The sequence below is a fragment of the Rhinolophus sinicus genome, linkage group LG03, assembly GCF_036562045.2.
Source record: "Rhinolophus sinicus isolate RSC01 linkage group LG03, ASM3656204v1, whole genome shotgun sequence".
NCBI lineage: Eukaryota > Metazoa > Chordata > Mammalia > Chiroptera > Rhinolophidae > Rhinolophus > Rhinolophus sinicus.
In genome coordinates this window covers 171022082-171048542 of record NC_133753.1, presented here as the reverse complement: position 1 = coordinate 171048542, position 26461 = coordinate 171022082, and the positions used below count along the sequence as shown (strand labels likewise).

At 44.0% G+C, this 26461-nt stretch overlaps 1 protein-coding gene across 1 annotated transcript in view; it reads left to right on the top strand.

The window, feature by feature from the left end:
- NIM1K (NIM1 serine/threonine protein kinase) overlaps window positions 1–26461 on the top strand; it is a 61937-nt gene that overhangs the window by 32998 nt on the left and 2478 nt on the right. Inside the window, exons 2-4 of the mRNA XM_074328960.1 lie at window positions 6830–7807; window positions 20714–20982; window positions 23068–23928. Coding sequence (XP_074185061.1) covers window positions 7516–7807; window positions 20714–20982; window positions 23068–23817 — 1311 coding nt within the window. The 5' untranslated portion in view covers window positions 6830–7515 and the 3' untranslated portion in view covers window positions 23818–23928. The remainder of the gene's footprint in view (window positions 1–6829; window positions 7808–20713; window positions 20983–23067; window positions 23929–26461) is intronic.

Sequence of the window (26461 nt, the reverse complement as noted above, 5' to 3'; positions counted from 1 at the left end):
ATTACTGTGTCATACTAGACCTCACTGAGGTGGGCAGCTTCCACCCAGTTGTTTACATTTATGAATTAAACTCAACCAATCTGTTTTGTTTCATTCTATACTGAATTGTTTTCATACTCTTCCTCTTGGGACCCAAATTCTTACCGATATTTAATTGACAATTAATTGAATATTTTATAGCTTTTGTCTAACTTTGAGGTCAGAGTTGTAAGAAAAATGAGTTACAAAAAGGTATTCTTTGAGAATGAATTAGGTGTTTAAATATACTCACAGAACACTGAAACAAACAAACGAAAAAGAGGTCTTGTTTGTTTATTTGTGTATGTGTTTTAAATACCACAAGACTGTAAGGTACTAATGCAAATATCTAAGAGTGGTGTGCTACGCACCATTCCCGGATGTAGTTGACTATGGACCTATGGACTGCCCTTCTGTTTGTTTCTGATGATGTTCCTATAAAGCCTAGAGCAGAGTCTGCAATTTGACAACCAGAATGCCAAATCTGGCCTCATGCTTCAGTTTCACTTGGCCATACAATGCTTTAAAAACATTTAATCCACCGTTTAAAAATTGGGAGTGTTTATCAAAAATTTCTTGATTTCCTGTTGCTTTTAAAGAATTAAAAGGCCTGGCAAAAGTAAGCCTGCATTCCAGCATGGCCACCCTGGCTGAAGCTGGGCGTGAACTGCTTCAGCCGCTGTACTAAGCCCCAGAGAACACCTGCCTGGCCCTGGTAGGCATTTGAGTCTGTGACCTTGATGGTCCAGGATACCTCAAGATTGGTAGAACGCTGTGTGGGAAGAGCTGATGTCAGCCCAGCAGACTGGCTGGACTGGCTCTGGATGGCAAACAAAATGAGGGACATCTGGGCAGAGTGGCCAAGAGGTCAAGAGGGGTGTCAAGGAGCACTATTGTGTTCATCACCAGGGCACAACCTGTTCACACTGATTTTCCATTTGTTTCAAATTTCCTAGCTGCCCCGCCCCCACCCATGGGGATCTTGACGTGTGTTGAAAAACAAAGAGCTAAGGTGAAAAGCTAAGATGATGCAAATAAATTTTAAATGTTAAAATAGATTTTCAAATGAATTATGTTTGCTAATAATTCTCCTTGAGCGTGCACCATGCTTGAGAAGGATTACATGGGGTTTGGCTGGCATTGCATTCTCTTGCCACACATAGAGATAACCCAGGTTTTCCTCTAAGCAAACCAGTACCTGGCCTTGCCAACCAAGGAAGAAGTTGCCTGAGAGCATTGCCCAGAAGTTTTGTAATTTAAACTCAGACAAAGAGAACAAAGACAAGATGGTTTTCTTTGATGTTATTTTCACAGTGGGTTGTAAGTGAAGAAAATAAATCACCAAGTAAGCTCTGTTTTCTTTAATCTTATTTAATGCATTGCTATGCAGCAACAGTAAGCTAATAATTAAGGAACATTCTGGCTCCTCCAGAGGTTTTGATCTACAATGACGGGACTCCATAGTTTTGGCTGGTTGGGTTCCTAAGCTTTCATTAATGTCCATAAACGTTGGTCAAAGTCAAAAGGGCAAAAGGTAAAATAAAAACAAACCCCATTTGCATCTAAGGAAAGGGAATTTCATCAGCAATTAGGTATGTTCTAATTTCCATTACTTGCTTATTTTTCAACATGATATAGCTAGAAAGTAATCAAAATTTAAATTATTTATCTGTAATCAGAAATTCTATTTCCAGACATCTAAGAAAAGTCTTTAGGAAAAAAAATACATTCTGCAAAATAAAAATGAGTATTGATGCATCCAAACAGGATTTCTCTTTCCTGTTAAGATTTTTTTCATCTATTTTATTCTATTAGAATATGTGAGAACCCAGAGTTTTTCCTCATTCATTACTGTTCTTGAAATTTCTGAGATTTGTTGGCAATTCATGTACAATCAAAACTATGGCCACTGTGAGCAGCACCCTCCTTAAAACAAAACAAAACAAAGCAAAATATGCCTTACTTATTGAGAGTGCAATAGTATGCCTCTGGAAATTTCTGAATTGATTATCTGGTTTTCTTGTCTTTTTTCCTCTATCCTTTATGTCTTCTAGATTTTTAATTTTTTTTTTTTACAATTTTTAAATTGAATTGTTTAATTTCAATCTCTAGGAAAGCTCTTTCTGGTGTTTCTCTCTCTCTCTCTCTCTCTCTCTCTCTCTCTCTCTCTCTCTCTCAAATTTTGTTCTGATTTTATGGATGCCGTATCTTATCTTTGTCTTCTGCTTCCTGCATTTCTCCGTTTCCTTTGAATTCCTTTTGTTATTGTTTTCATTGGCTATGGTTTCTTTCTTGCATTTTGGAGCCTTTGCTCAGGTATCTAGTGTTTCTTGACTGGACATTCATTCTAAATGGAAGGCACTAAATTCTGATTGGAAACTCTTTGTATGTGAGTGAACCTGGCATCCAGAGGATTGTACAGTAAGTGCTCAGGTGGTTTTTGTGTTAGAGAACTTCCAAATATTGGTTTCTTGTCTTTTCTCTTTAGATATGTAGTTTATGCAAAAGAAGAATCCCCTGCCTGGAAGATTACATGCTTGTTTCTCTCCATTCTGGAAACTCAGAATGTTGGGGTGCAGGGAAATGAAGGGAAGGGGGACCCCATAATCCAGAGTCTGACCGAATCGCCCGTCCTGTGCCTTGTGTTCCTGAGTTGGACTGGGAGTGGGTAGAGCGAGGAACAACCTGGCTTTGAGGAGGGAAAGGTGTGGAGGTCTTTCTGCTCCACATCCATGTGTATGGTCTGCTTCATTCCTCCAAAGTTTGAGGTACTTGGCCTCTTATGGTTTGAAGTCTGTTGAGCATTCAGAAAGGTGAATCTCATTGGCAGACCCAAGAAGGAATTAGGTTGTAGCTTTCTTCACTGTTTTTGCCATGTCACTCACCACTCCTCAATCTGCTTTCCATCTTCCCCCAAATGTGTTGACGTCTTGCATCTGCTGCTGTCTCCTCTCTTACTCTCTTTGTCCTTGTGGATTTATACCTTCTTCCCTCCTATTCCTATGGTGGGTTTTGGGGAGGAAGTAGACATAAATTAAAGTACAAAATTCTCTGTATTTAACCAGAGTTCCTAATTATCATTTGATTTTAAAAGCAATCCATTAGATATTAGAGAATCGGGGGTGGTCATTTCCCTATATAACCCAAAGTAAAGCAAACTCTCTACACCAATTACATAAGATGCAACATATTATATGTGTTTGTTTTCTCTTTTAAGGTAAATATGAGCACGTGAGGAAAAATGTAAATCATGTAAAAGAGTAAATAGTGAAAAGTACACCTTTTACTCCAATTCCTCGTCCAACAATTCTCCCCTCTCTCCCCAGATGCAATAACTAGTGCCAGTTTCTGAGGTATATCCTCCTCTTTCTTAACACTTCTGATGTCACATTATATACATGTCTGGCCTCTTAACAGTATATCTTGGCTATTGTAACTCATTCTTTTTTCACAAGTGCATAGTAATCCATTATATACAGTACTTTAACTGGTTCCCTACTAATGGGTATTTAAACAATTTCTAGGTTTTTTACTACAAAACAATGCAGCAGTGAATACCTATCTATCCATATGTATATTAGAAATAGGTATATCTTTGTGCATGTGTGCATAAAATAAATTCTAGGAGTGAAATTGTTGAGGCAAAGGATATGTACATCTGTGCTTTAATAGCTGTTATAGCCAAATGGCCCTCCAAGGAGTTGTATCAATTTGTACTCTCAGTAACAATGAAGGAGAGTTCCTGTCCTTCCAAACACATTATGACCAATGTATTATCAATTTTTTGTATTAATTAATTTCCACATTTATTTGTAAAAAAAATCTAATTTCAGTGTAGTTTTTATGTATATATTTTTTGGTTGTAAGTGATATTAAGTATCTTTTTATAAATTTAGTATAGAGCCATTTGTATTTTCTGTAAAATGCCTGCTCATATATTTTTTAAATCACTTTTCTTTTGGGATATTGGTGCTTTTCTTATCAATTTGAGAAAATTCTTTATTTAGTAAATTATCCTTTTATCTATCATATATATTGGAAATCTTTCCCTACCAGTTTATCATTGAATTTATTTTATTTGTTTATGATACTTTTGGCAAACAGAAAATGATTATTTTACGTAGTCAAATTTAATGTTTTCTTTTATGGCCTTCTTTGAGATCATAAACATTTTCTGATTTTTTTCTAGTATTTTGTGGTTTCATTTATTTTGCATTTACTTAGGTGATCTATTTGGAATTTATTTTGGAATAGGTGTGAGGCAGGGGTTCAATTTTTCTTCCCAGCTGGCTTGCTAGCTGATCCAACAAGTTGCAATTCTTTCTCAATACAAACTCATAGCAACATTGTAAATTATAAATCAAAATTCTTTATGTGATCTAAACAAAAGATTTGTTTATCTTGGCCATTAAGGCAAGACAATTGGTTTCAAAACCATTGTGCAAGAAATTTAATTTGTGGGTGTCGGGTATACAATTCAAGATAGAGCCTGACCACACTTGGCCACTACATCGACTTCTCCCTGTAGGTTGACTTGGGAGGGGGAGACGAGGAATTCCTGGAGGCCCTAAAGTTAATCAGAATAGCAAGTGTGAAACCCAATTGTAAATCGCATGCCTGAATGGAATTCAAGATACAGGGCCCACGTCAGGAGAGTCCGGGAACCAAGAAAGCAGAGAAAAAGTCCTGGCCAAGCATTGAGCAGGGAGTCAGAGAGCAGGTTCCAGGAGATGTGAGACCTGGGACAGCTGATCTTTTGGAAAGGGCAAAGTTGGGGAAACTTTGCATTCCTGTCCTTTGCAAGCAGTGCTGTAGCAATTCTCAGTCTGATGGTAGAATTCTGGCTAAGCTTTTACCTGCACTGGAGGGTAGGGCCAGGAATCCGACAGCCACTAGAAGGTAGCCCAGGCCTTAGGGAAAGGTGAACTGAAATAAGCTTTCTGAAATCATTCAAGTAAATAGTAGGATAGTGTTATTAGTTTATAATATATTCACCTCTACTATATCATACCTAAATGTAACAATCAGTAACTTGGTAAGTTGATTCATTCCTTCTTTATTAAACGTTTATCAAATGAGTGCCAGGCACTGTGCTGAATTCTGGGAGATAGAAGAATAAGGTGCAGTTTCCTGCCCTCTAGGGGCTTATCTAGTTGGGGTGTAAGGAGGTCAGCGACACAGACAGCGTAGTGGTGAGATGCTCTGGGAGAAGCACGCCTGGGTCCTATGAAAGGCCAGGAAGGACCCAGAGCCAAGAAGTCCTTCACAGAGCTGCTAGAACATGAGGTGCCCAAGCACTGTGTCCTGTCCAGAGTCCTTACTCTCTTTGCATAGGTTAAGCTAAAGTTTCTTTCAGAATTACAATTCATGCAACCCCACTTCATATCTGTGTGTTCTGTTTCTGCCAGGGATCTGAGGATGTCTAGTGCCAGAGAGCTTCTTAATATGAGGTTCAGGGATGGGTTTCAGAGGGTCTGTGAACCCCTTAAAATTGGGCACGAATTGTGTGTGTGTGCTTTTTTTCCTGGGGATAGGGTCATAGATTTCCATAGAATCTCAAAGGAGCCCATGACCCCAGAAAGCTTAACAACCAGACTTAGATTTTCCTCAACCTAATTAAGGATCTTTCCTATTAAGAGCATCTTTTAAAACATCCTAATCAGACTCTAACTTAGAGATGTGTGTGGTTACTAATATCCAGCCCCTTTAAACCTCTATCCTTTATCCTTCTTCCAGCTTCCTCTTCCCCTCTGCAGAAACAGGAATGGTGCTGGGGAGCAGTCTCCTCTCTCCTGTCCTCACGTACCTTTATTAGGGAACCCCCTACTTAACCACAGTAACAATATAAGCAGCCCTATACTTAACTGCAATCATGTGATATCATCAAACAGAATTGGAAATTCACATCTCTCATGTTTTCACTCAGGTTTTTGGTTCAGAGTGCTGAAATCCAAAAATCAAGTTCAAAATACATTTAGTGAATGTTTTCTTTATGTAGGACACTGTGCACCATGACAGGACGGGGGAAGGGCATATAGATCAGTTAAACTCAGTTCCCACCTTCACGGAGATGAGACATTTTGGAAAATACATAAAGTGCTGTGGGGATGCAGAAAGGAAGTGATTATTTCTTACTAGAGGGTGCAGAAAAAAAGGTCGGGAAGACATTCTAGCTTGGCAGCATTTCTTATCACTGAGGATGCCATAGACTTTTACCCTTGGTAACATTACCCTCTGTTTCTGCACCTTCAAAATGAGCTGTTGGGCCCGGAGGCTGACACCTGATCAGAAATACCCAGAAAATAATCCTAGAAGAGAAATTAGCCTTTGTCATAGAATGACAGAAATAGCAGGAACAACCAGAAAGTATAGGAAAAGTTGTAGGAGAACATAGAGTACAAAGGAAATATAACACACTGTTATTTGACTCAACGTAAGATCTTTTGAAAACTGATATTAATAGAAGATCTTTATCATCATTACTATATTATAATTCTTAAAGTCTCGCTTTAAAGCCACCCAAAGCAATCCAATGCATATTTTCCTAAATGTCAGGAAATAGAAAAATTGTTTTGCTAGAAATATTTACAGGCTGTGAGGGCTTTTCCAACATGTAGCTCGAGGAGTGTGTGAACTATCACGTTTTCCTTACTAAGTCATATACATTCAAGCATTTACTACTGTATGAGTCATAACTGAAATTTAAATAGTACTTTTTAGATTAATGCTTACAATGCATTTCCACATCCATCATAAAACTTGGACAGCGCATTAGCATGGGCTAATACATTTTCTTACTCTCCGTTCTTAGGAGGAACCAGCACCTGCCAAATTTTTGAGACAGCTCACGGCTTAGAGGAAGGCTCATCTAAATAAAGGCCGGCTAAAGTGACACTGCAGGGGTTTAATCCTTCTCCGGCTGCCCGTGTGACTAGAAGGCTGATTTGCAGGTTTCTTCTTTCCCGAGGTCTAGATTATTAGGTCTCCAGAGCCCGGCGACTTGCCAGCAAGAGAAATGCAAAATGAAGATCAGAGATAAGCGCCAGCAGCAGGGCCCTGCGGGGCCCTGCAAGGCTTTTACACAGGAGAGTGAGAGATTCTCTGGCCTTCTAAGAAAATAGCAAACTGGAGCTTTTGTCCTGGGATACAGGTACCTACCACAGAACATCAGACTGCACTGCTGTCCAAAAACTTCCAGGGAAGTGACTATGGTAACTGGATAGGAGCCTGATTGCACAGTTAGAGCTGGGAAGTTCAACCTGAAAGAAGAAGGAATGAAATGTCACGCGTGAGGCAGGCAGCGTTGGGTTGGGCTGTGTAGGCTCTGCCGGCCCATTTGTCTCTGCTCTCCTCTGACGTGCGCAGGCCAGTCTCATGGACCCGGCTCCCTGGCAGTCCTGACCTCCATCTCCCAGCCACTGGGCTCTTGCATGCCTCACCAACCTGCCTTTGATCGGTGCCTCTTGACTGAGATGGAGACGTGAGCCTGCAGTGAGGATGACGGCGGTGTATGTGAATGGAGGTGGTCTGGTGCACCCCCACTATGCCAGGTGGGATCGCCGGGACAGCGTGGAAAGTGGCTGTCAGACGGAGTGCGACAAGGAGGAGGAGGAGGGACAGGCTCGCCAGCTGACACCCTTCGAGAAGCTGACACAGGACATGTCCCAAGATGAGAAGGTGGTGAGAGAGATCACGCTGGGAAAACGGATCGGCTTCTACCGAATCCGAGGGGAAATTGGAAGCGGAAACTTCTCCCAAGTCAAGCTTGGGATTCACTCCCTAACCAAAGGTAGGATATGACCTCTCAAGGATGATCCACTGTGGTATCGGGACCTAGTTTGGGGAAGGGTTAGGAGTCCAGAGCCCAGAAAGCAAGTGAAGCGATATCATTGAGCCCTGCTAGGCACAAGCCTGGTGCCATCCGCTTTCCTTTGTTATCTCAGTTAATTTGCACAGTACTGGTGTGAGGTCAGTGCTTTTCTTCCCATTGTACAGGTAGGGAAACTAAGATCCAAAGACATTAATTGTAGCTTGAGCAATTTAATCTGAGATGATTTTGACTTCCAAAACTCTCCCACTGTACCATGTGGTTAAACTCACTCAAACATTGAGGGGAATTTGTCCTGCTTCACTTGGAGAAACAAAGTGGAGTGTGTCTTGTTTCCAAGGCAACTCATATTCCAAGTACTTTGTATAACTTCTGTTTTTATTTGTGTGTCAATACCAGTGACACAGAATGGCCCAGGAGACCTCCTGAATCGCCACTGTCAGTGGACGTTAGGGTCTGGTCTCCCCCTCCTTACCCGAGCCTGCTACTTCTGTTACATTTGGGAGACAGGGATTTGATCTCCAGACCTTCTCTGCTTCAGTCTACTCTGTACCGGTTCTCATTGTTGCTGGGTTCCTTGCTCTCTACCAAAGACCGACGCTTGCTTGGCTCCCAGGCCCTCTGGATTCTAGACCCGCAGTGCCCACCACTCTGGCCTCAGGAAGGAACTGTGCAGAGCCCAGCAGCTTCTTGCTGCCCCAACCCAGTGTGGGCAGTTCCCCAAGTTACCTCTAACTGAGCTGACGCCTGGACATTATCGGAAGAGAGTTAGTTACAAGACAGAAAAGGAACGCTTGCAACTCGGTACAATTTACTGTCTCCCTAAGGCTCTACCCTCTCCCTCAGAGTCCCATATGGATATTTTCTCTCCTGGGACCCAGCCTGCCACCGTGCCTCCAAGGCCACTCTTTTCTTATAGGAGTTGTTTTTTGTTTTCGTTTCTTCTCCAACCCCCATCCCATGTCCCTCCCATCCTATGTTTGGTCCTTATAGAAAAAGCACCATAACCCCCACACACGTGCACGCACACCTACACTCCCCAGTCACTGGACCTCCACGTCCCCATAAATGTTGCTCTGAGCTGAGCGTCTGGGTTCACGTCTTCATGTTTCAGCTATTCACCTTACTTACCTGGGTACGTTCCAGCCCTGTGAGCCTCACATCTTCCCTTGTACATTCCCTTGTAGTCGGTAACAGTGCGTACTTGACTCAGAAAAGTGGATCTAGTGCTGTAACTCAAATCTGATTGGGACAGAGGTTATTTTTCAGTGGTCTCTAGAGCAAGAATGAAAGAGAAAAGATCAAACACATGGGGATGAGGGGCCAGAAATTGAGACGGACAACATGGTTACGAAGGAGAGGGGAGAAGTTGGATAAAGGCAACCCAGGACAGGAATTCAGAGCGGAGAGAGTGTCCAGTGCAGCAAAGAGGTCACAGAGGCAAAAGTCTGCTCCAAGCCTGCTGGATGGGGCCCATTCGGAGCGGTTTCCAGAGTGTGGGTTCAGATATTAGAATCCAGTGCCGAGGAAGCACAGTGAGTGGCACAGTAGGAAGAATGTGGGTTTCAGCATCAGATAAATTTGTTTCAAATCCTTGTTCAGTCACTTACTAGGCATCTGACTTCGTGCATACAACGAGGACTTTTTTGGTCCTCAGTCACCTCGGCTATAAACTAGAGATAACGATTCTTATCTTGGAGTTGTTGGGACCATTAGAAATAACATATATGAAGTACATGGCATGTAGTAGCCATTCAATAAATGGTAGCTATCATTGGTACAACTCTTTTTTTTAGTTGAAATAAACTTGTTTCAAAAGGAAATTCAATATTATTAAAATAATGAAAAACCAACATCACTTGAATAGAGGTAACAGTAAAAATAAATACAATGCAAACAAGTGAAATGTTTTGTTTGCTCATTTACTTATTTATTTTCCTAGCTTTACTGAGATATAATTTATATATAACATTATGTAAGTTTAAGGTATACGACAGTGATTTTACATAGGTATATATTGTTAAATAATTACAATAAGGTTATTTAACACTCCCATCACCTCACACAGTTACAGTTTTTTTGTGTGTGGTGAGAAATTTTTATATCTATGCACTTAACATCTTTTAAAAAGTTTTAAAGGAAAATTACCAAGTAATGGAAAGTAATTTAAAACATGCCAACAACCAATCTGAAGCTTTCTCTTTGCCTTAATTAGGAGAACTGAAAGAGAATTAACATGGGAATAACGTTTTTATGCTGTGATTCAGTGCTATTTAAGGCTGTTTCCATGCACTAAAATTATTTCATACCCCATGAGTGTTAAAGGTTTCACTTTGGGAAACACTAACCTCATCTAGTCCTCCTATGTTTTATAAATAAGGAAATGGAAGCCCAGAAGTGACTGTTCCGAGGTCACAGCAGAAACAGGTCTAGAAATCAATTTTCTTTTCACTCCACCTAGCTACCTCGGATTTTGGTGCAGTGTGGAGGCGGCAACTCTTTCACACTCTGCCCTGAATCAGCTACTGTGTTTCCCCGAAAAGAAGACCTAGCTGGACCATCAGCTCTAATGCGTCTTTTGGAGCAAAAAATTAATGTAAGGCCCAGTCTTATTTTAATAGAATATAAGACTGGGTCTTATATAATATATGAGATGAGATGAGATGAGATGAGATGAGATGATATAATATAATACTGGGTCTATAATATAATAATATAATATAATATAATATAATAGCGAGACCTATATAATTTTTTGCTCCAAAAGATGCATTAGAGCTGATGGTCCAGCTAGGTCTTATTTTTGGGAAACACGGTAGCCACATGGGGTCCCCTGCTTTCTCCAACACCAGACGCCAGCCAGATGCTGACCCCTCACAGACCATTCTTCTCTCCTGTGGCAATATTCCCAAGGAGTGGTCCTGCCCTTAAAATGCCTGCAGAAGGGCCGACGAAACAGGAAACAGTTAGGGAGCAAAAGTGTATACCCAAGACTCAGAGAAGGGCTCTTCTTGCAGCCTGCTTCCTTTTTGTCCTTCTCCCTGTTCAGTGTCTAAGATCTGCCATTTAAGTGGCAGAAGGTAGTGCAGTATTGTGGAAAGATGGCTTTGGAGTCAGCCAGACCTGGGTGGAATTCCAATTCTTTTTTTCTCTAGCTGTGTGACCTGAACAAGGTATTTTACCACTCTGTGTCTCAATTTCCTCATGTATAAATGAGGAAAATACATCAGCTACATAGGATTGCTGGGAGGAGCAAAATTTTTAAATGTAATATATTGACTACCACAGGCCTAGACAGAGCACCTAATATTCATTGCATGCTATTATTAGTCTGCTTTTAATGAAGTCTAGGTCCTATAGGCCTAAATTACATGCCATGCCATTCATGGAACAGAAGCCTACCCGAATTAGCTCGCTTTGAAAGGTGGTGTATTGTGTTCAGGGGAATTCTGTGGCCCCACAGCAGGGAAGTAGAGCCAGGGAAGATGTTACTGTCTTCATCCCCTTCTCTTTCTCTGTGGCCGTAAGCTTTCTTATTTCTACTTCCCTTGACGAATGTGTTCCATCTTCATACTTCTTTCTGCAGAGTGTCTTTCTCTGCTCAGAGGGTACATGGCCAAGAATGGTTGTTGCCAGTCCCATCTATATACTTGCTCAGCTTTCTTGCCTGTCTCCATCCCACTAGTTTCATTCTATTTCAGCTCAGATTTTCAAGAGAGAGAATATGATTGCTCATTGGCCTGTCAGTGATGGGCTACCTTTGAGTCAAGGGCCTGCCCCTGTCAAGTCAGCGGCAGTCCTTAGGGTCACATGACCATACTTTCTCAGCAGAGCCCAAGGTCCAAAGAAGTGTCTCTGAGAAGGGAGAGTAGGAAGCACGGCAAATCAACAGATGTAGCCACCATAGACACAATCACCAGCCGAATAGAGAAATTGCCCCAAGAAAGTATTTAATTCTGTAGACAGGGTATTATGTGGGGTGGACAGAAGAAAGAGGAAGAACAACAACGATTGGTATTTTCATAGTGACTTTCTTCTTGAATTCCACAGGTTTCTTGTCTGCTGTATTATGAAATTAAGTTAATTCTAGTCCCTTGAGTGTTGGAGAAACCAGCATTTTCCTGCTGTGCAGGAAAATTAATGAGTGGCCTCATTCACATGCTCTCCTCACTCCTAACCTGCCACAGAGTAGCTCTATTGCCAAAGGTACAAGATACCCCTCTGGTGAAGGGACAGTGTGTGCTAAAGGGGAAGAAGGCCAAGCACAGGCAGTGGGCAAATCAGTTCAACAAGCAAGTTTAAACAAGCCAGAAAACAGAATGGCAGGTAACTGAGCACATTAGACTGAGCAACAAATCGCGGACTTCACCTCCCGACTTGCAGGCCCACCCACAATGGCCTAGATCTAGTCCCAGGCTTCATCTCTTTTCTGGCGTCCTACCCCTCAGTGAGCCCCCTAATCCAGGAATGAGTAGGAAAATGAGGATGAAAGGAACTAAGAAGTGTGAAGGAGGGGGAAACCCAGGTGCAAATTGATGTGAGGGGATGAAGAAAGATATGACAGGTCACGTAATGGGAAACAGAACCTCCAGGGAGGATGACGAGTCAAGACGAAAAGACTGGCTTGTAAAAGGAGAGAGCATCTTTGGCCACCCTGAGCTAGCTGGAATAGAGAGAAAGGAGGGCTATTCCTTTAAAATCTTTACCTCTAAAAGAGGAAGGAGATTTATCAGTGAGTGGTTTAGAAAGCTTTGCTGGGAACTTCAAATACCCTGTCTCGTTGCCTGCCCATGTCAGATTATGTAATATGGACAGTGATTTGCATTAACACACAAAGCCAACTTGCCCAGAATTGTCATCAGGTTTTCTAGGAAATGTAGACAGTCTAGATAAGATAAGAAGATGATTCCCAGGAGAGCAGAGGGTTTCAGTGCCAGGGGCAGCTCCTAGGACAGTAGTTTTAAGAAAGGCGCCAGCTGCTCTGATCTCTAGAAAGAAGGCTCCAACACAGGTCCCTGCTGGTTAGAGTTTATTTTTATAGCTAACAGCTCAGATTCCCTTGGGCCTTGCAAGCTGATAGGGCAGGCTGAAGCCATCATGAGTCCTCTTTAAGGCTGATCAGAAATTTCTTGAAAGAGATGATGTACTCAGCTTCTGCATATTTTATGTCCCATCTGTTGTCATAAACAAAAGTAAAAGAAGCAGCGGTGCCTGGCCCTTTCTCTGTTGTTGCCTTTCCTGACCTGGTCTTCCTCTCTGTTACTCTAGTCTCATGTTTCCAGAACCCTTTCTTCTCCTCTCTCTATTTATTTATTCATCAGTTCATTTATTCCTCTTTTTAAAAATCAAATAAACTCTCCTGTAGCCATACTTTGCTCTGGGCCTTAAAGAGATGAAGAAAATACAGCTCTAGCCTGATAGGGACTTGCAATGTGTAATGGGGACAAATAAGGAACGATTGATAGGTGCTGTCACTGAGTAAGGAACAAAGGATGTGCTCAACTGCGCCCGAGGACTTCAGGAGAGGGTCAATTGACCAGGAAAGGCTTGTGTTGGGTCTTGAGGTCTGAGGCGAAATTACACAGGACACAGGGGAAAGGGAATTCCAGGCAGACAGAGGATGTAAAGTACATGGAGGTATGTACCAGTGTTGGGGTGTTTGGAGATTTAAAAGTAATTCAGTGAAGCTGGGGTAGCCATTGAGGAGTGGGAGATATGGTGGGTAATATAGGCAAGGGCTAGGTCATGGAGAATCTTCTTGCATATTTGAATATTGTCACTTTGGTATTGGGGAGCCATTGAAGAGCTTAAAGCAAGCAATTAATATGAGTGATTCATATCATTTGATTTCAGTGAGGAAGGTGAAGTTGAATTGAAATTGGATGTGAGAGGAGTCAGAGAAATCAGAATAAAATATTAGTCTAATGATCCAGCCGAATGATGATGTCCCTCTCCACTCTGGAAGTGACAGTGAGGATGGAGACAAAGGGATGCATTTGAGAAATATTTTAGAATATTGGAAAACCTTACGGTCCATTGCATGGGGGACAGCAGGGAAAGCCAAGGCAGAGGAGGAAATGAAGATGACGCCCAGGTCTCCAGCTTTAATGACTTAGCAGTCAATGGTGAATGGAGGAGAACAGATGGAGTTGAGAACAAAGACTTGGAAGCATTGGCTTGGAGGTACATGAAGGTCATGAAGTGAATGACAGCCATCTTGGAGACCAGAAAAGTATGAGTGAGAAATCAAGATTTGGAGCTTAATAAGTCTAGGATATGGCGAAAGTCTTGGGTGTCCTGGTCACAAGCTCCTTGGTGCTAGACATTGTGTTGTATTGATTCTTGGAGCTTCCCCACATGCATAAGTAATAAACATTCAACAAATACTTGGTGAATTAAGTGCATTTACTAACTTCTCATGAAAATCCAGTGTTGGTGGGGAAGAGATATTAGAGGGAGCAATGCAGGGCAGTGCTCTCTGGCAGGTTGTCTATGCTGCAATCTCTTAGGGGGACAGGACTGGGGAACTAACACAGTCTCTAGTAAAGCTTAATAGAGAAGGCCCACTGATTTTTAAAAAGTGGTCCCCTCCTCTCGAACACATTCATTAAACCAGCAAATTGTGTTTTCTTATTTTAAAAATAGTAAGTGGCTTTTGTGAATCCATCCTAAAAATAAGTCCAGTATTAGAAATATGATAACCAAAAAATGTTCATTGTGTCATTATGTGTAGTGCAAAGGACTCAAAATAATCTATATGATCCAACAATATAGGAATGGTCAAATAAATGAAAGCATACGCACTGGATGGAAGGTTACATAGCTGTTAAAAATCATGATTATGAAGAGTATATAACATGTAAGATGTGTAGGACATGATAATAAATGAAAAAGTAAAGCACAAATTTGAGGGTTTAGTGTGATGCTAATACTTGCCCTGGGTTCTTGTAAGGATTAAATGAGATCATTCATTCAACAAATATTTGTTGAGCACCCATTGTATAACAGGCTCTCTTTTCGGGACTGGAGATACAGTAGTGAATAAAACAGACAATAATCGCTGTCCTGTACAGTTTATATTCTAGTGGGGAGAGGCAAACAAAAGTCAGTAAAATATTCATTATATTATGTAGTGATAAGTGATGAGAGCAGGAAGGGAAACAGGGAGCATTGAGGGCTGCAGTTTTAGGTAAGTTGGCCAGAGACAGACTTACTAAGGATGTAATAATTCAACTGAAAAAAGTAAGGGAGCTGGCCATGGATGCACATGGGGGAAAGCAGTCAGGCAGAGGGAACAGCGAGTACAAGAGTGCCAAGGCCGTCATACTCTAGAAATGGCTGAGGGGGATGACAGCAGAGAGTTGCAAGGACCAGGTCATGTAGGATCAGACTGTCATAGTAAGGACTGGCTTTCCTATGACTGAAACCAGAGCCCTTGGAGGGAGCAGAGAAGTGACATGATCTGGCTTAGGCTTTAACAGGATCACCCTGGCTGCTTTGTTGAAAACAGACTGCAAGGGGTCAAAGGCAGAAAGAAGAGATCAATTAGGAACCTACTGCAATAATCAAGGCAAGAGACAATGGTGGCTTGGACCAGGAACGTAGCAGGGAAACGCTGAGAAATGGCTGGACTCTGGCTATATGTAGAAGGTTGAAAAATGGAATATAAAGGAAAAGAGTCAAATACTCAAGATTTTTGCCTGGACAATGGCAAGAATAGAGTTTGCATTTACTGAAGTTGGGAAGCCTGTAGGAGGAGCAGGTTTGGGGAGGAGGGAGATCGAGTGCTCAGTGTTGAACATGTTATGCTGGACTTGCCTATTACACATTTATTACAATACATGGCACATGCTGCTGGTGCTCTCCCAGTCTCCTTGGGCCTTACCATTTCAGTTGCCTGCAGGCCTGACCTTCAAAATGCCAGTCTCTCCATCTCTTTGCCTCTGGGCTTTCTCTTCCTGTATGCATGGGAGGCCAGAAATACAGGGGGGTTAACATCCCGCAGCCAGCAACTGGTTACTGGCAGTAGTTGATGTGTAAGTACCCCCAGCTCTCTCGCTCTTCCCACAATGAAACTTGGCCATGATAACTCTTAGTAGGACTAACTGGTAACCTACCCTTTATTGGCCGCCTTTCCTTTCCTATCTCTTCCTCATTCTTCCACTAGTGTTTCCTGGGGTCGCCTCCTTCATTATCTACTTGCAATTGAATCCCTGCCTTAGGACCTGTTTCTGGCAGAACCCAAATTAACACAACCAAGTGGAGAGGTCATGTAGGCAGGGGTGTTGACACATCCAGGGTCACTAAAGAAATGATTATAGAGAAGAAATCCAAGGATGAAGCCTTCAGGCAGCCAACATTTAGAGGCTACAGAGATGAAAAGGACACAACAAAGGAGCTGTACAGGAAGTGGCAAGAGGTAGGAGAGAAACTAGATATGTGTTGTCCCAGAAACCAAGTGGGAAAGGTATTTCAGGGAGGAAGGATGAAGCCTGAGAACTGCCCATTGGTTTTAGCAACTTGGAGGTCACTGGTGACCCTGAGTGGTCTCCAAAGTAGGGTGCACATACCCTAGGTGGTGCCCAAGATGATTCACTGAGATACAGGAAGAAAATTTTAGCATTTCCATTTATATTTGTAATGATATCTTTTTAATTTCTATGATTATGTATATTAGCATTACAAGCATATAATTTCTAAATAAATATACATATATTAGAGCAGTGCTCAAAAATGTTTTATTGATAAAGGGAGCCGATCACAAGAGTATATAGACCATCACCCTAAGGTACCAGGGTCTTTCCTGCCTCAACATTCCTACTATCAGAACCTCTCCTTATTGCTGCCCCTCTACTTTCTTCTAGCTAATAGTCAGACTCCAGGGGAAGTGTTAACAATCTTCCTTGGCCCGCAAACTAAGGGTATATTTCCTTGTTTTGTGCCCCCATTGCACCCCTCACTCTTGCTCTCCAAGCCTGCTGTGCCCGTCTGCCCCTCCAGACTGTTCTTCATTCAGTGTTCCTTAGTCCTCTGGGTTTCAGTTGCTTTTGGTCTGTAGGGAGCCCTTGCAGGGGATCAAAGGAAGGAGAGGGAGGGCCTGATACCTGTCCCCCCAGCCCCTCACTGTGAGGCTGACTCAGGCTGGCCATCTGTCCAGAAGGAAAGTCTCAGCTCCCCTCAAGGCAACCTTTGCTACATTCCAATATCTGCTCCCTCCCCATGAGCAACCAACAACCACTTACTGGCAGACATATTTGCATGGTCCATTCTAGGTCTAAAAATTTGAATTAGTTGCTGACACTTAATAATTGGAAGATTTGCATAAAATTCAGATGTCTGGCTTCTCTTGAAAAAAATCAGATTTGACAACACTGAGCCTACATTCCAAACAGTAGCAATTGTCTGAAGTTGAGCAGCAGCTGCGCCTTTGCAATGAGGCACGTACTCGTCAGGACTCCAGAGTCCCCACTACTCCCAGTTGTCTCACCCTAAGCTTGCTACCCAGGTAGCCCCCTGGCCTCTAGAGACATTTGAGTTTGCAAATCCCGATTTAAGGAATGTGTTGCCCACTAGGTGGGACCTGTGTCAGACTCTTCACCAGATTTGGAGAAAGAACAGGTTTACTTCTCCAATCCGTGTACTTCTTTCTCCCTCCCCTGCCACTACCAAGAGATCCTCTCTCTGGGATTGCTAGCATCACCTCCTAAACCACCGTCCTGCTCTCGGCTTGTTCCTCTTCTACCCGTTCCCCACACTGCAGCCAGAGTACTCATTCCGAAATGGAAATCAGATTATGGCACTCTCCCTTAAAACCTTGTAATGTCTTTCCACTGCCCTAAAGATAAAGGCTACATTTCTTTCTTTCTTTTTTTTTTTTTACAGGACTTTATTGGGGAACAGTGTGTACTTCCAGAACTTTTTTCCAGTCAAGTTGTTGTTCTTTCAATATTTGTTGTGGAGGGCGCAGCTCAGCTCAGGTCCAGTTACTGTTGTTAGTTGCAGGGGGCACAGCCCACCATCCTTGTGGGAGTCCAACCAGCAACCTTGTGGTTGAGAGGACGAGCTCCCACCAACTGAGCCATCTGGGAGCTCAGCAGCAGCTCAGCTCAAGGTGCCCTGTTCAATCTTAGTTGCAGGGGGCGCAGCCCACCATCCCTTGAGGGAGTTGCGAGGTCGAACCCGGCAACCTTATGGTTGAGAGCCCACTGGCCCAGGTGGGGATCAAACCGGCAGCCTTCAGAGTTAGGAGCACGGAGGAGCTCCAACAGCCCGAGCCACCGAGCCGGCCCCCAAGGCTACATTTCTTAACACAACTGCCAAGGCTCTGGATTCTCTGACCCCTGCCTGGTTTGGGACCACTCCCCCTTATTCTGTGTGTCCAGCATAGCCAGCTCCTCTCAGGTCCTCAAACACACCTGCCATTCCCACGGCCAAGTGTTGGCCCTTCCTCCCCACTTCCTGGTTACAACTGTGTCCTTTCTTGGGGAAACCTTTCGTTTCCCTCTCTGTACCCCTTCCTAACATGTGCCACATTTGTACTAAGCGCTTTTTTCAAATTCTCTTTCTCACTGGACTGTAGGAATAGTGTCTGTTTTTTCTCATTGCCTGATGCGTAGTAGGTACTCAACTGAACACTTGTTGGAAGAACGGATTTAGAGCATGGCACAGCAGTTTCTGTCTCTCAATGACAATTTGGAATCCCAGGGCTTTTTAGATGTTGTATATGGCAATGCATGTATATTGTGAGGCACGGCTGTAATCTGATTTACCACACAGTGGAGGAGACAGGTCCGGACTAGAGTGAGGCCATCCAGACGTGCCACTCTGGGAGCACAGCCTTTGCTAAGAAAGACCCAAATATAAACTTTAAAAAAGTAAAATAAAACTAGGATTGTGCTAACGGGAGGTTGATGACTGCAGCATGACCTGATTCTCGAGCACTCACAAGGTGGGGAACGGTGTGCAGGGGCCACGCAGGCGCAGCAGGGAGGGGCGGCAGGCGGGGGCACCACTTGCTTAGAAGCCGGGGCCTGAGCTGGGGGAGGACCAGGGAGGAGCAGTGGCCTCTTCTTCAGACCGCCATCTGCCAGATTCAAGGGTGGAATTCATTGTTCTAGCCATTAAAAGAACAGCTTGCCCAATAGGTTACACAAAACCAGACTGTTTAGGGTAACACAGTGGGCAAGGTCTATTGCCGGGGCCGAGGTTACAGCCCCGAGGGTTCTGCTCGGTTATGGCTTGCCTCCTTCTTCCCCAGTATGGCCTGCTCAGACCCCAGTGAACCCTGCCTCTTTCCATTCTAGAAGCCCTCGTGGACCTACTTTAATATACTGATAACACTCCTATTTTGAACTAGCAGCATCTATTTTCATGGGGATAACTACTGTGCCAAAGCTCTTCAAAGCAGTTGTTTTCCAAGTAGGTCAAACAAGCACCCTGAGATTTTGTTTTCCCCATTTACTTGCCTGGAAATCCTTCTTAACTAATAGAAAGTCTGGTCCAGTTGGAACCAAAAATTGAATGAAGGTTTACTTTGGAGTAGAGATTCATTCGTTTTCAAACATTAACCATTTTTATTACACAATTAATCTATATTAACTGTATAATTAGATTGCATAAGTAATTATAGGAAAATCAGAAAATACAGATAAGGAAAACAATTTTAAAGGCAAACCATCCATGATCCCCTTATTAATAAAATAATTATTCTAAACATTTTGGTGAATATCTCGTCAGATGTTTTTCTATGCAAATGTGGTATTTGTATTTTTTCCTCACTGGTTCCATATTGAACATCTTTTCATGTCAATAAATAGAGATCAACGTCATTATTTTGATAGCTGCATAGCATGCCATCTCTCTGCTGGACACCTAAGCTGTTCCCAACCAGTATCACAGAAGTAGTACCGTACCCAGGCAATCTTGTACATGTGTCATATTATTTCTGTAAGGTTAGTTGCCAAAAGTGAAATGGCTAGGTCAAAGTGTGTGACCATTTTTAAGGCTCTCAATACCTAAATACCAGAACCACACACCAATTCATGCTCCCTCCGGCCGTACACTGCAGTGTCTGTGTCCTCATGTCCTTACCAACACACCACACACTGAGAACGGTGCGTCTAGGCACTGACCCGGTCAGATCCAACAGCCCACACGGTGAGGGAGGGAGGTGGAAGAGACCAATGAGGAGTCAACATGTATAGGCCAGTGTGCCAAGGTGGTAGTACAGAGAATGCATCAAGTCTGGACTTCATGACCTGCCAAGGACAGGTGTTGGAGAAGGCTTCCTGGAAGAGGTGGGTTCTGAGGCTAGCCTTGACGGACCACCAGGAGTTAACTGAGCAAAGAACGGGGAAGGGGCATGAACCAGACAAAGGAAATGATCCAGGCAGAGGAAAGGTCCCAGGCATGAATATTCAGTCCCTTTTCAGGAAACAATGAAAATTTCTGTAGCAGTTGGATTGAAATTGTGCCAGAGGAAGTAAGGATGGAGGACAGGAGTAATGGGTGAAGAGGCTGAAAAGAGGGGTTGAATCTGGTAAGAGGAGCTTTCTTGCTGAGCAAAGGAGCTTTAACTTTATCCAGGAAACTGGATAAAGATCATCAGACGCCTGTGCTGGGAGGCAGAAGTGGGCATAAAACCTGTGAGTGGAAGACACACTGATAATCAGGGAGGGAAAAGCACTGATGTTCAACTCAAGAATTTTGCTCTCTCATCACCGCTGCTGAGCTCTGTGAGCTCGGGCACAGTCTTTTCATGTGTGTGTCTAGTAAAATAAAGGGGCCGATCTAGGTCCCTTCCAGGTCTAAATTTCTGTGAGCCTGTGAACACTGGCATATGCTTTGACTCTTTTTTTTTTCCCCCAGAAAAGGTGGCCATTAAGATCTTGGACAAGACCAAGTTGGACCAGAAAACCCAACGGCTACTATCCCGCGAAATCTCCAGCATGGAGAAACTGCACCACCCCAACATCATCCGCCTTTACGAAGTCGTGGAGACCCTCTCCAAGCTCCACTTGGTCATGGAGTATGCAGGGGGTGGGGAACTCTTTGGCAAAATTAGCACCGAAGGGAAGCTCTCAGAGCCAGAAAGCAAGCTCATCTTCTCCCAGATTGTGTCTGCCGTGAAGCACATGGTGAGCGGGGGTGAGGAATGCGAGTCTCGCTTACATCCCCCCCACAAAGGGAGCATGGGGCTTTAGTGTTCCATCATCCAAGTGTCCCAGAGGGCTTTAGTCCTACAAGGGCAGAAAGTAGTCCCTTCTGGGAGAGTCAGAAGCCCGGCGGAGATCATGCTCCTTGCCTCTGAAGCAATGCCCAGGGCTCTCCAGTGATAGGGCAGCCTCTGGGCTTGGGAGAGTTGACAGGAGTCAGTCAGAGCAGCCGGATGACCACCACCCACTCGTTGGCCACACCCATTTCTCCAACCCCGTCTTCCACTACCCAGAGAGCTGGCTCCTTGCTGCTTCTTCGTCTTGCCTTCCTAACCTTGTGTCAAAGATTTCCTCTCCCTTGTTAACACATCTCGCATGACAAATCCTATCCACACTTCATGACCCAGTTCAGTTCTGTCTGTCGCTGAAATTTTGTTCAATCTCACATCAGCCCACATCGATCTTTCTTGACTTTGGTGAACTCCTTTAGCTCTTGCTGCATCTGTGCTCAGCAGATTAACAATTGATTAAATCATTCTTATCTCAGTTCTGCAATCATTTCTTTAGATAAATCTGGATTCGCGAAGCACACTCTCTAGTTCCTTTAAGAGCCGGTTCTTCTGTGCCCTTTCTATTGTTGTCCTTATTGCTGGGCACACAGGAGGAAGTTGACTTGCAGACCTGACTACCTTTTAATGACTCTGTTAGTGCAAAACACTGGTTGCTCTGCACTCTTTACCCAGATCCCAGTCCAACTGGCAGAAAAGAGACACTTGTTTGGGGGTTAAGAGGCTGTTTCTAGTTCACCCCTTTGTGTGGATGTTGTGGGTCAAGGATGGGGATCAGTGACCTCCTGGACAAATCATTAGCAGGGGAATTAGTGACCTGAGAGACCCAAGATAGTAGTTGGGAGGAGAGGGGGAGGAAAAACCAGTGAGCAAGAGAGAAGAACCTGGTTGTGATGGTGAGGTGTGTTCCTGACCTGTGGTATCACCAGTTGTCATTTAAGGGGCCTATACTGTGGTGAACCGTCCATGGCCAGGGCACAAGCCAGACCCATATCATGCAATAGAACAGATGGGAAAAGAATATTCCATATTCTACCTGGAAAAGGAATCTTGTGGGAGAGTAGAGAATCCAGCAGTAGAGGGTACAGACTGAGTCCTCTGAAGTTGTGTGCCCTGACATTTCTCCCAGCTCTCTAGTCTGCAAAGAGGAAGGGTGAATCACAGCCATAGTTCCCAATGTTATTATTGAGTGTGCTTACTGTGTGCCAGGACCCTGCTGAGCGCTGCAGATACAGCGTCACATGCAGTTCTCATGACAACCTTACGAGGTGGCCATCAGTGTCCCATTTTGTAAAGAAGAAAACTGATGTGCACATTACATAGCTGGTGTTGTTAAACCTGGAGTCAAACAAACTGTCAGGCTCCAAACCTTGGTTTCTTACCCCAGGAGGCCCGAGCCCTTAGGACTGAACAGGACAAGGGACCTCAAGATTGTCTGTCTGGCTTCAGAATGCAAGGGTGGGGTGGGGCATGTGCTCACAACCCACAGTGGGCCCTGCTGCCAGAAGCTTGTCAAACATAGTCTTGTTCGGCCCTTCTACTGAATTCTGTAAAGGAGCCCACTGCAAGGAGCATGGTTGGATGGCAGGAGGAGGTGCTCCAAGCCTTCTTGGGGTTGGCCCGAGTCAAGAGATTTCCTGGCTCAGCCAGGAAAACCCGTCTATGGCCTCAAAAATGAAGAGTTACTGTGTCATTGTGTTTTGGAACATGTAGATTCAAAAGATCTGGGTCTTATTTCTGGCATAATTTCCTGAGTCCACAAGTGTGGAACAGACCCCAACACCCACTCCACAGAATAGAACTTTCATGTCTGAGGCACGTAGGTGTTGTGTTTGGCTAAAGGTTATGACAGGACAGCTCTCAAGGTTTGCTGGCATGAATAATCTCCATGGAATTTCTGTTATTACTCCATCCTGCTGTTTTAGAGCAACGGATGTGTTTTTTTTTATGTTGGTATTTTACTTTGGAAATGATCAATTTCCCATGTCTTCTTCCACAGCACGAAAACCAAATTATTCATAGAGACTTGAAAGCAGAAAATGTATTCTATACCAGTAATACTTGTGTAAAGGTGGGTGATTTTGGATTCAGCACAGTAAGTAAAAAAGGTGAAATGCTGAATACCTTCTGCGGGTCTCCCCCCTACGCTGCGCCCGAGCTTTTCCGAGACGAGCACTACGTGGGCGTGTACGTGGATATCTGGGCCCTGGGCGTGCTTCTGTACTTCATGGTGACTGGCACCATGCCATTTCGGGCAGAGACCGTGGCCAAACTGAAGAAGAGCATTCTCGAGGGCACATACAATGTGCCTCCAGACGTGTCTGAGCCCTGCCTCCAACTCATTCGGGGAGTCCTTCAGCCCGTACCCACCGAGAGGTACGGCATCGACTCCATCATGAACAATGAATGGATGCAAGGGGTGCCATACCCCACCCCTCTGGAACCTTTCCAGCTGGACCCCAAACATTTGTCAGACACCAGCACCCTCAAAGAAGAAGAAAATGAGGTCAAAAGCACTTTAGAACACTTGGGTATTACAGAAGAGCATATTCGAAATAACCAAGGGAGAGATGCCCGAAGCTCCATCACAGGAGTCTATCGAATCATTTTACATAGAGTCCAAAGGAAAAAGGCTTCGGAAAGTATCCCAATAATGATCCTACCAGACCCTAAAGGAAGGGACCTAAAGAAAGGGTCCCGTGTCTACAGAAGCATAAGACACACATCCAAATTTTGTTCAATTTTATAAATTGCACTAGACTGTTGGTAATTAACCAAAATCATTGTTGCTGCTTTTAAATTTTTCACGGATGACTTGGTGGAGACATTTTTGTAATTTTTAAATAAATTTAAATTTAAGGTATGCATTTCCCCCGTCCCCCCATCACCAAAAATGTCTGTTGGCTCCTATTCTGACTTGATTTGTGATCTTCTCTTGTTCTCAAACTCTAGCATTCATTCATTTAATCAGGAAATAGTTACTCAGTGCCTATTATGTGCCAGGCACTGTTTCAGGTGCAGGGGAAACAGTAAAGAATAAAAAAAGCCAGGTTCTTCCTGTCTTATGCAGGATAGTCTAGTGCTAGACAAAGGAACTAACAAAAAGAATGTTTTTAAAGAAAAATATTAGTGATAAATGCTATGCGGAGAATTCAAAGAGGGTGATGTGATATTAGAAGCTTGCTGCTTTGAATTAGATCACTAGGGAAGGCCAATTTGAATAGATGACAATCTGAGATCTGAATGAGAAGCAGGAGTGACTCTCAAAAAGCAAGCAAAGAACATTCCAGGAAGCTGCTAGGGGTTATAGACTGGCTTCTTCCCAAATGAGCCTAAGACAAAGGCTTCCATGCAGAGTAGTTTATTTGGGAAGCGATCCTAGCCAGCAGCGTGAGGGGCAGGGGACAGAAATGGGGAAAGCCAATACGAATTGGCCAGTGCTACAGGTGACTGGTGTTCAGTCCTGCAGGATTCTGAGGAGCCTTAGGAAACACCTCTCAGGTATCTGCCCAAGGAACAAAAGGTGAAAACATTTATCCATGAGCTCCTGATCACCACTGGTCAAGAGTGGTCCCACAGTGTTGCCTGCCCTGAACTTCCAGATTGTGCTGTGTGAGTGCCAAATGCGTTCCCTGTGCTTCCCATGCCTTAGTGTCAGAGAAGCCCTGGAGTGGGAAGAGGTACACACCACTGACCTGAGACGAGATGTGGTCATGTAGGAGCCTGCATGGAAACGGTCACTGCACCGGTGCCTGGAGGAAGAAGTGTAGCTGAGGGGCTGTCCGATACAGCCCCCCCACTGGCTCGACTCAGATTCCCGCTCTAAGCCCAGTCCATTCGTCATCTTCTTCTAGGGGGTGGGACTTAATGCAGCAGGATTAGTAGAACAAGCTACAGCAGTGGTCCTCAAGTTCTAGTGCATCAGAATCACCTGGAGGGCCTATCAAAACAGACTGTGAGGCCCCACCCCCCGAGTTTTTTATTCAGTACATCTGGGGTGGGGACCAAGAATTTGTATTTCTAATGAGTTTCAGTTATGCTGCAGTTGCTAGTCAGGGACCACACTTTGAAAACCACTAAGTGACAGTCACGACTGCAGCTGGTCCTAAGCCTAGACTCACCCCTCCCTCCTTCCCTCACCCATTTCCCTCATCTTTGGCCAGCATTTCAGCATGTCTAGATTGACCCAGACCTTTATTATCAAAGGATCTGAGCCTTTCATTGCCTTGCCCTTGTCAGGCCATGGTTGCTACAATTGCCTGCTTGCTGTTACCATGAGGCCCACAAGTGATACTTCAGTGAATCTCTTGGGTTCCAGACATACTCCTCTTTCCCTCTTTATGATAATCAGGGTCAATAATCTCTCCACCAGGATAATAGCTCCTTTCTTTGCCTGCTTGTCCACTGGCATGGAGATCCTAACGTGACCATGTGATAGTTTGCAGTTTCCAGTTCCCTGGACCCTTACTGGGTTCCCTAGTGAAAGCATTCCCCTGCCCCCAGAACCAAAACTTCTCATCTAGTTGAGCCTAGGTTGTAGGAAAGAGAAGTAAAAATTCTTCTAGTGGGTCACTGATTGCGATGCTGAGAGAAGTCAATCCTACTTCTACTCATTGGTCCCCAGACCTATGTATTTTAACAATAGGAAGATAGATCTACCAGCCATTGTGAGAGCATGCACACTGGATCGTGGAGGACAGCACCTCAACCCTGCAGGTACTGCCTCAGCTGGTGCCTTCGCTGAGCCACCCCACTGCCCTATTTATGCGGGCTGCTTCTGGTGTGGAGGTGCACATTCAGATGAGTAGATCCCATGGTTGCTCAAGTGCCCATTGCCGCACTGCCTTTGCAGAAAGTGGTCCTTGAATGATGTTATGTGAGACACCATGACAACAGGTCAGATATTCTCTCTGTTGTAGCCTGATTATTAGAGGATACACCGCAGGCAGGAAAGGCAAACCCATATCCCGAGTAGATGTCAACCCCAATAAGAAATCACTGCTGCACCATCTGAATTTATGGCTGTGGATCTGATAATGCCCAGCTCATGAGGAGACACCTCCGTTTGCTTGGCCCCTTCATGTCCCATAATCAGGTGCTCAGTCTCTAGGAGGGCTCAGTAGTGTGCCAGGAGCCTGTGTAGTTCTCTGTTGCAGAAAGCATGGCTCTCCAGGACCCTGCAGGGCTGTGCTGTAACCTTCTGCTGGGGCTGCCAGAGACTCCAGAGTAATCTTCACCGCCACATGTACGAGCCAGAGTAGCAGCGCAGTTTGGACAGAAGCCTGAAACTGGATCTTTTGTGTGTGTGTGTGTGTGTGTGTGTGTGTGTGTGTGTGTGTGAACCATTCGAAACTGGTAGCCTTGATAAATGGGTTAGAGGAATATACCAAGTA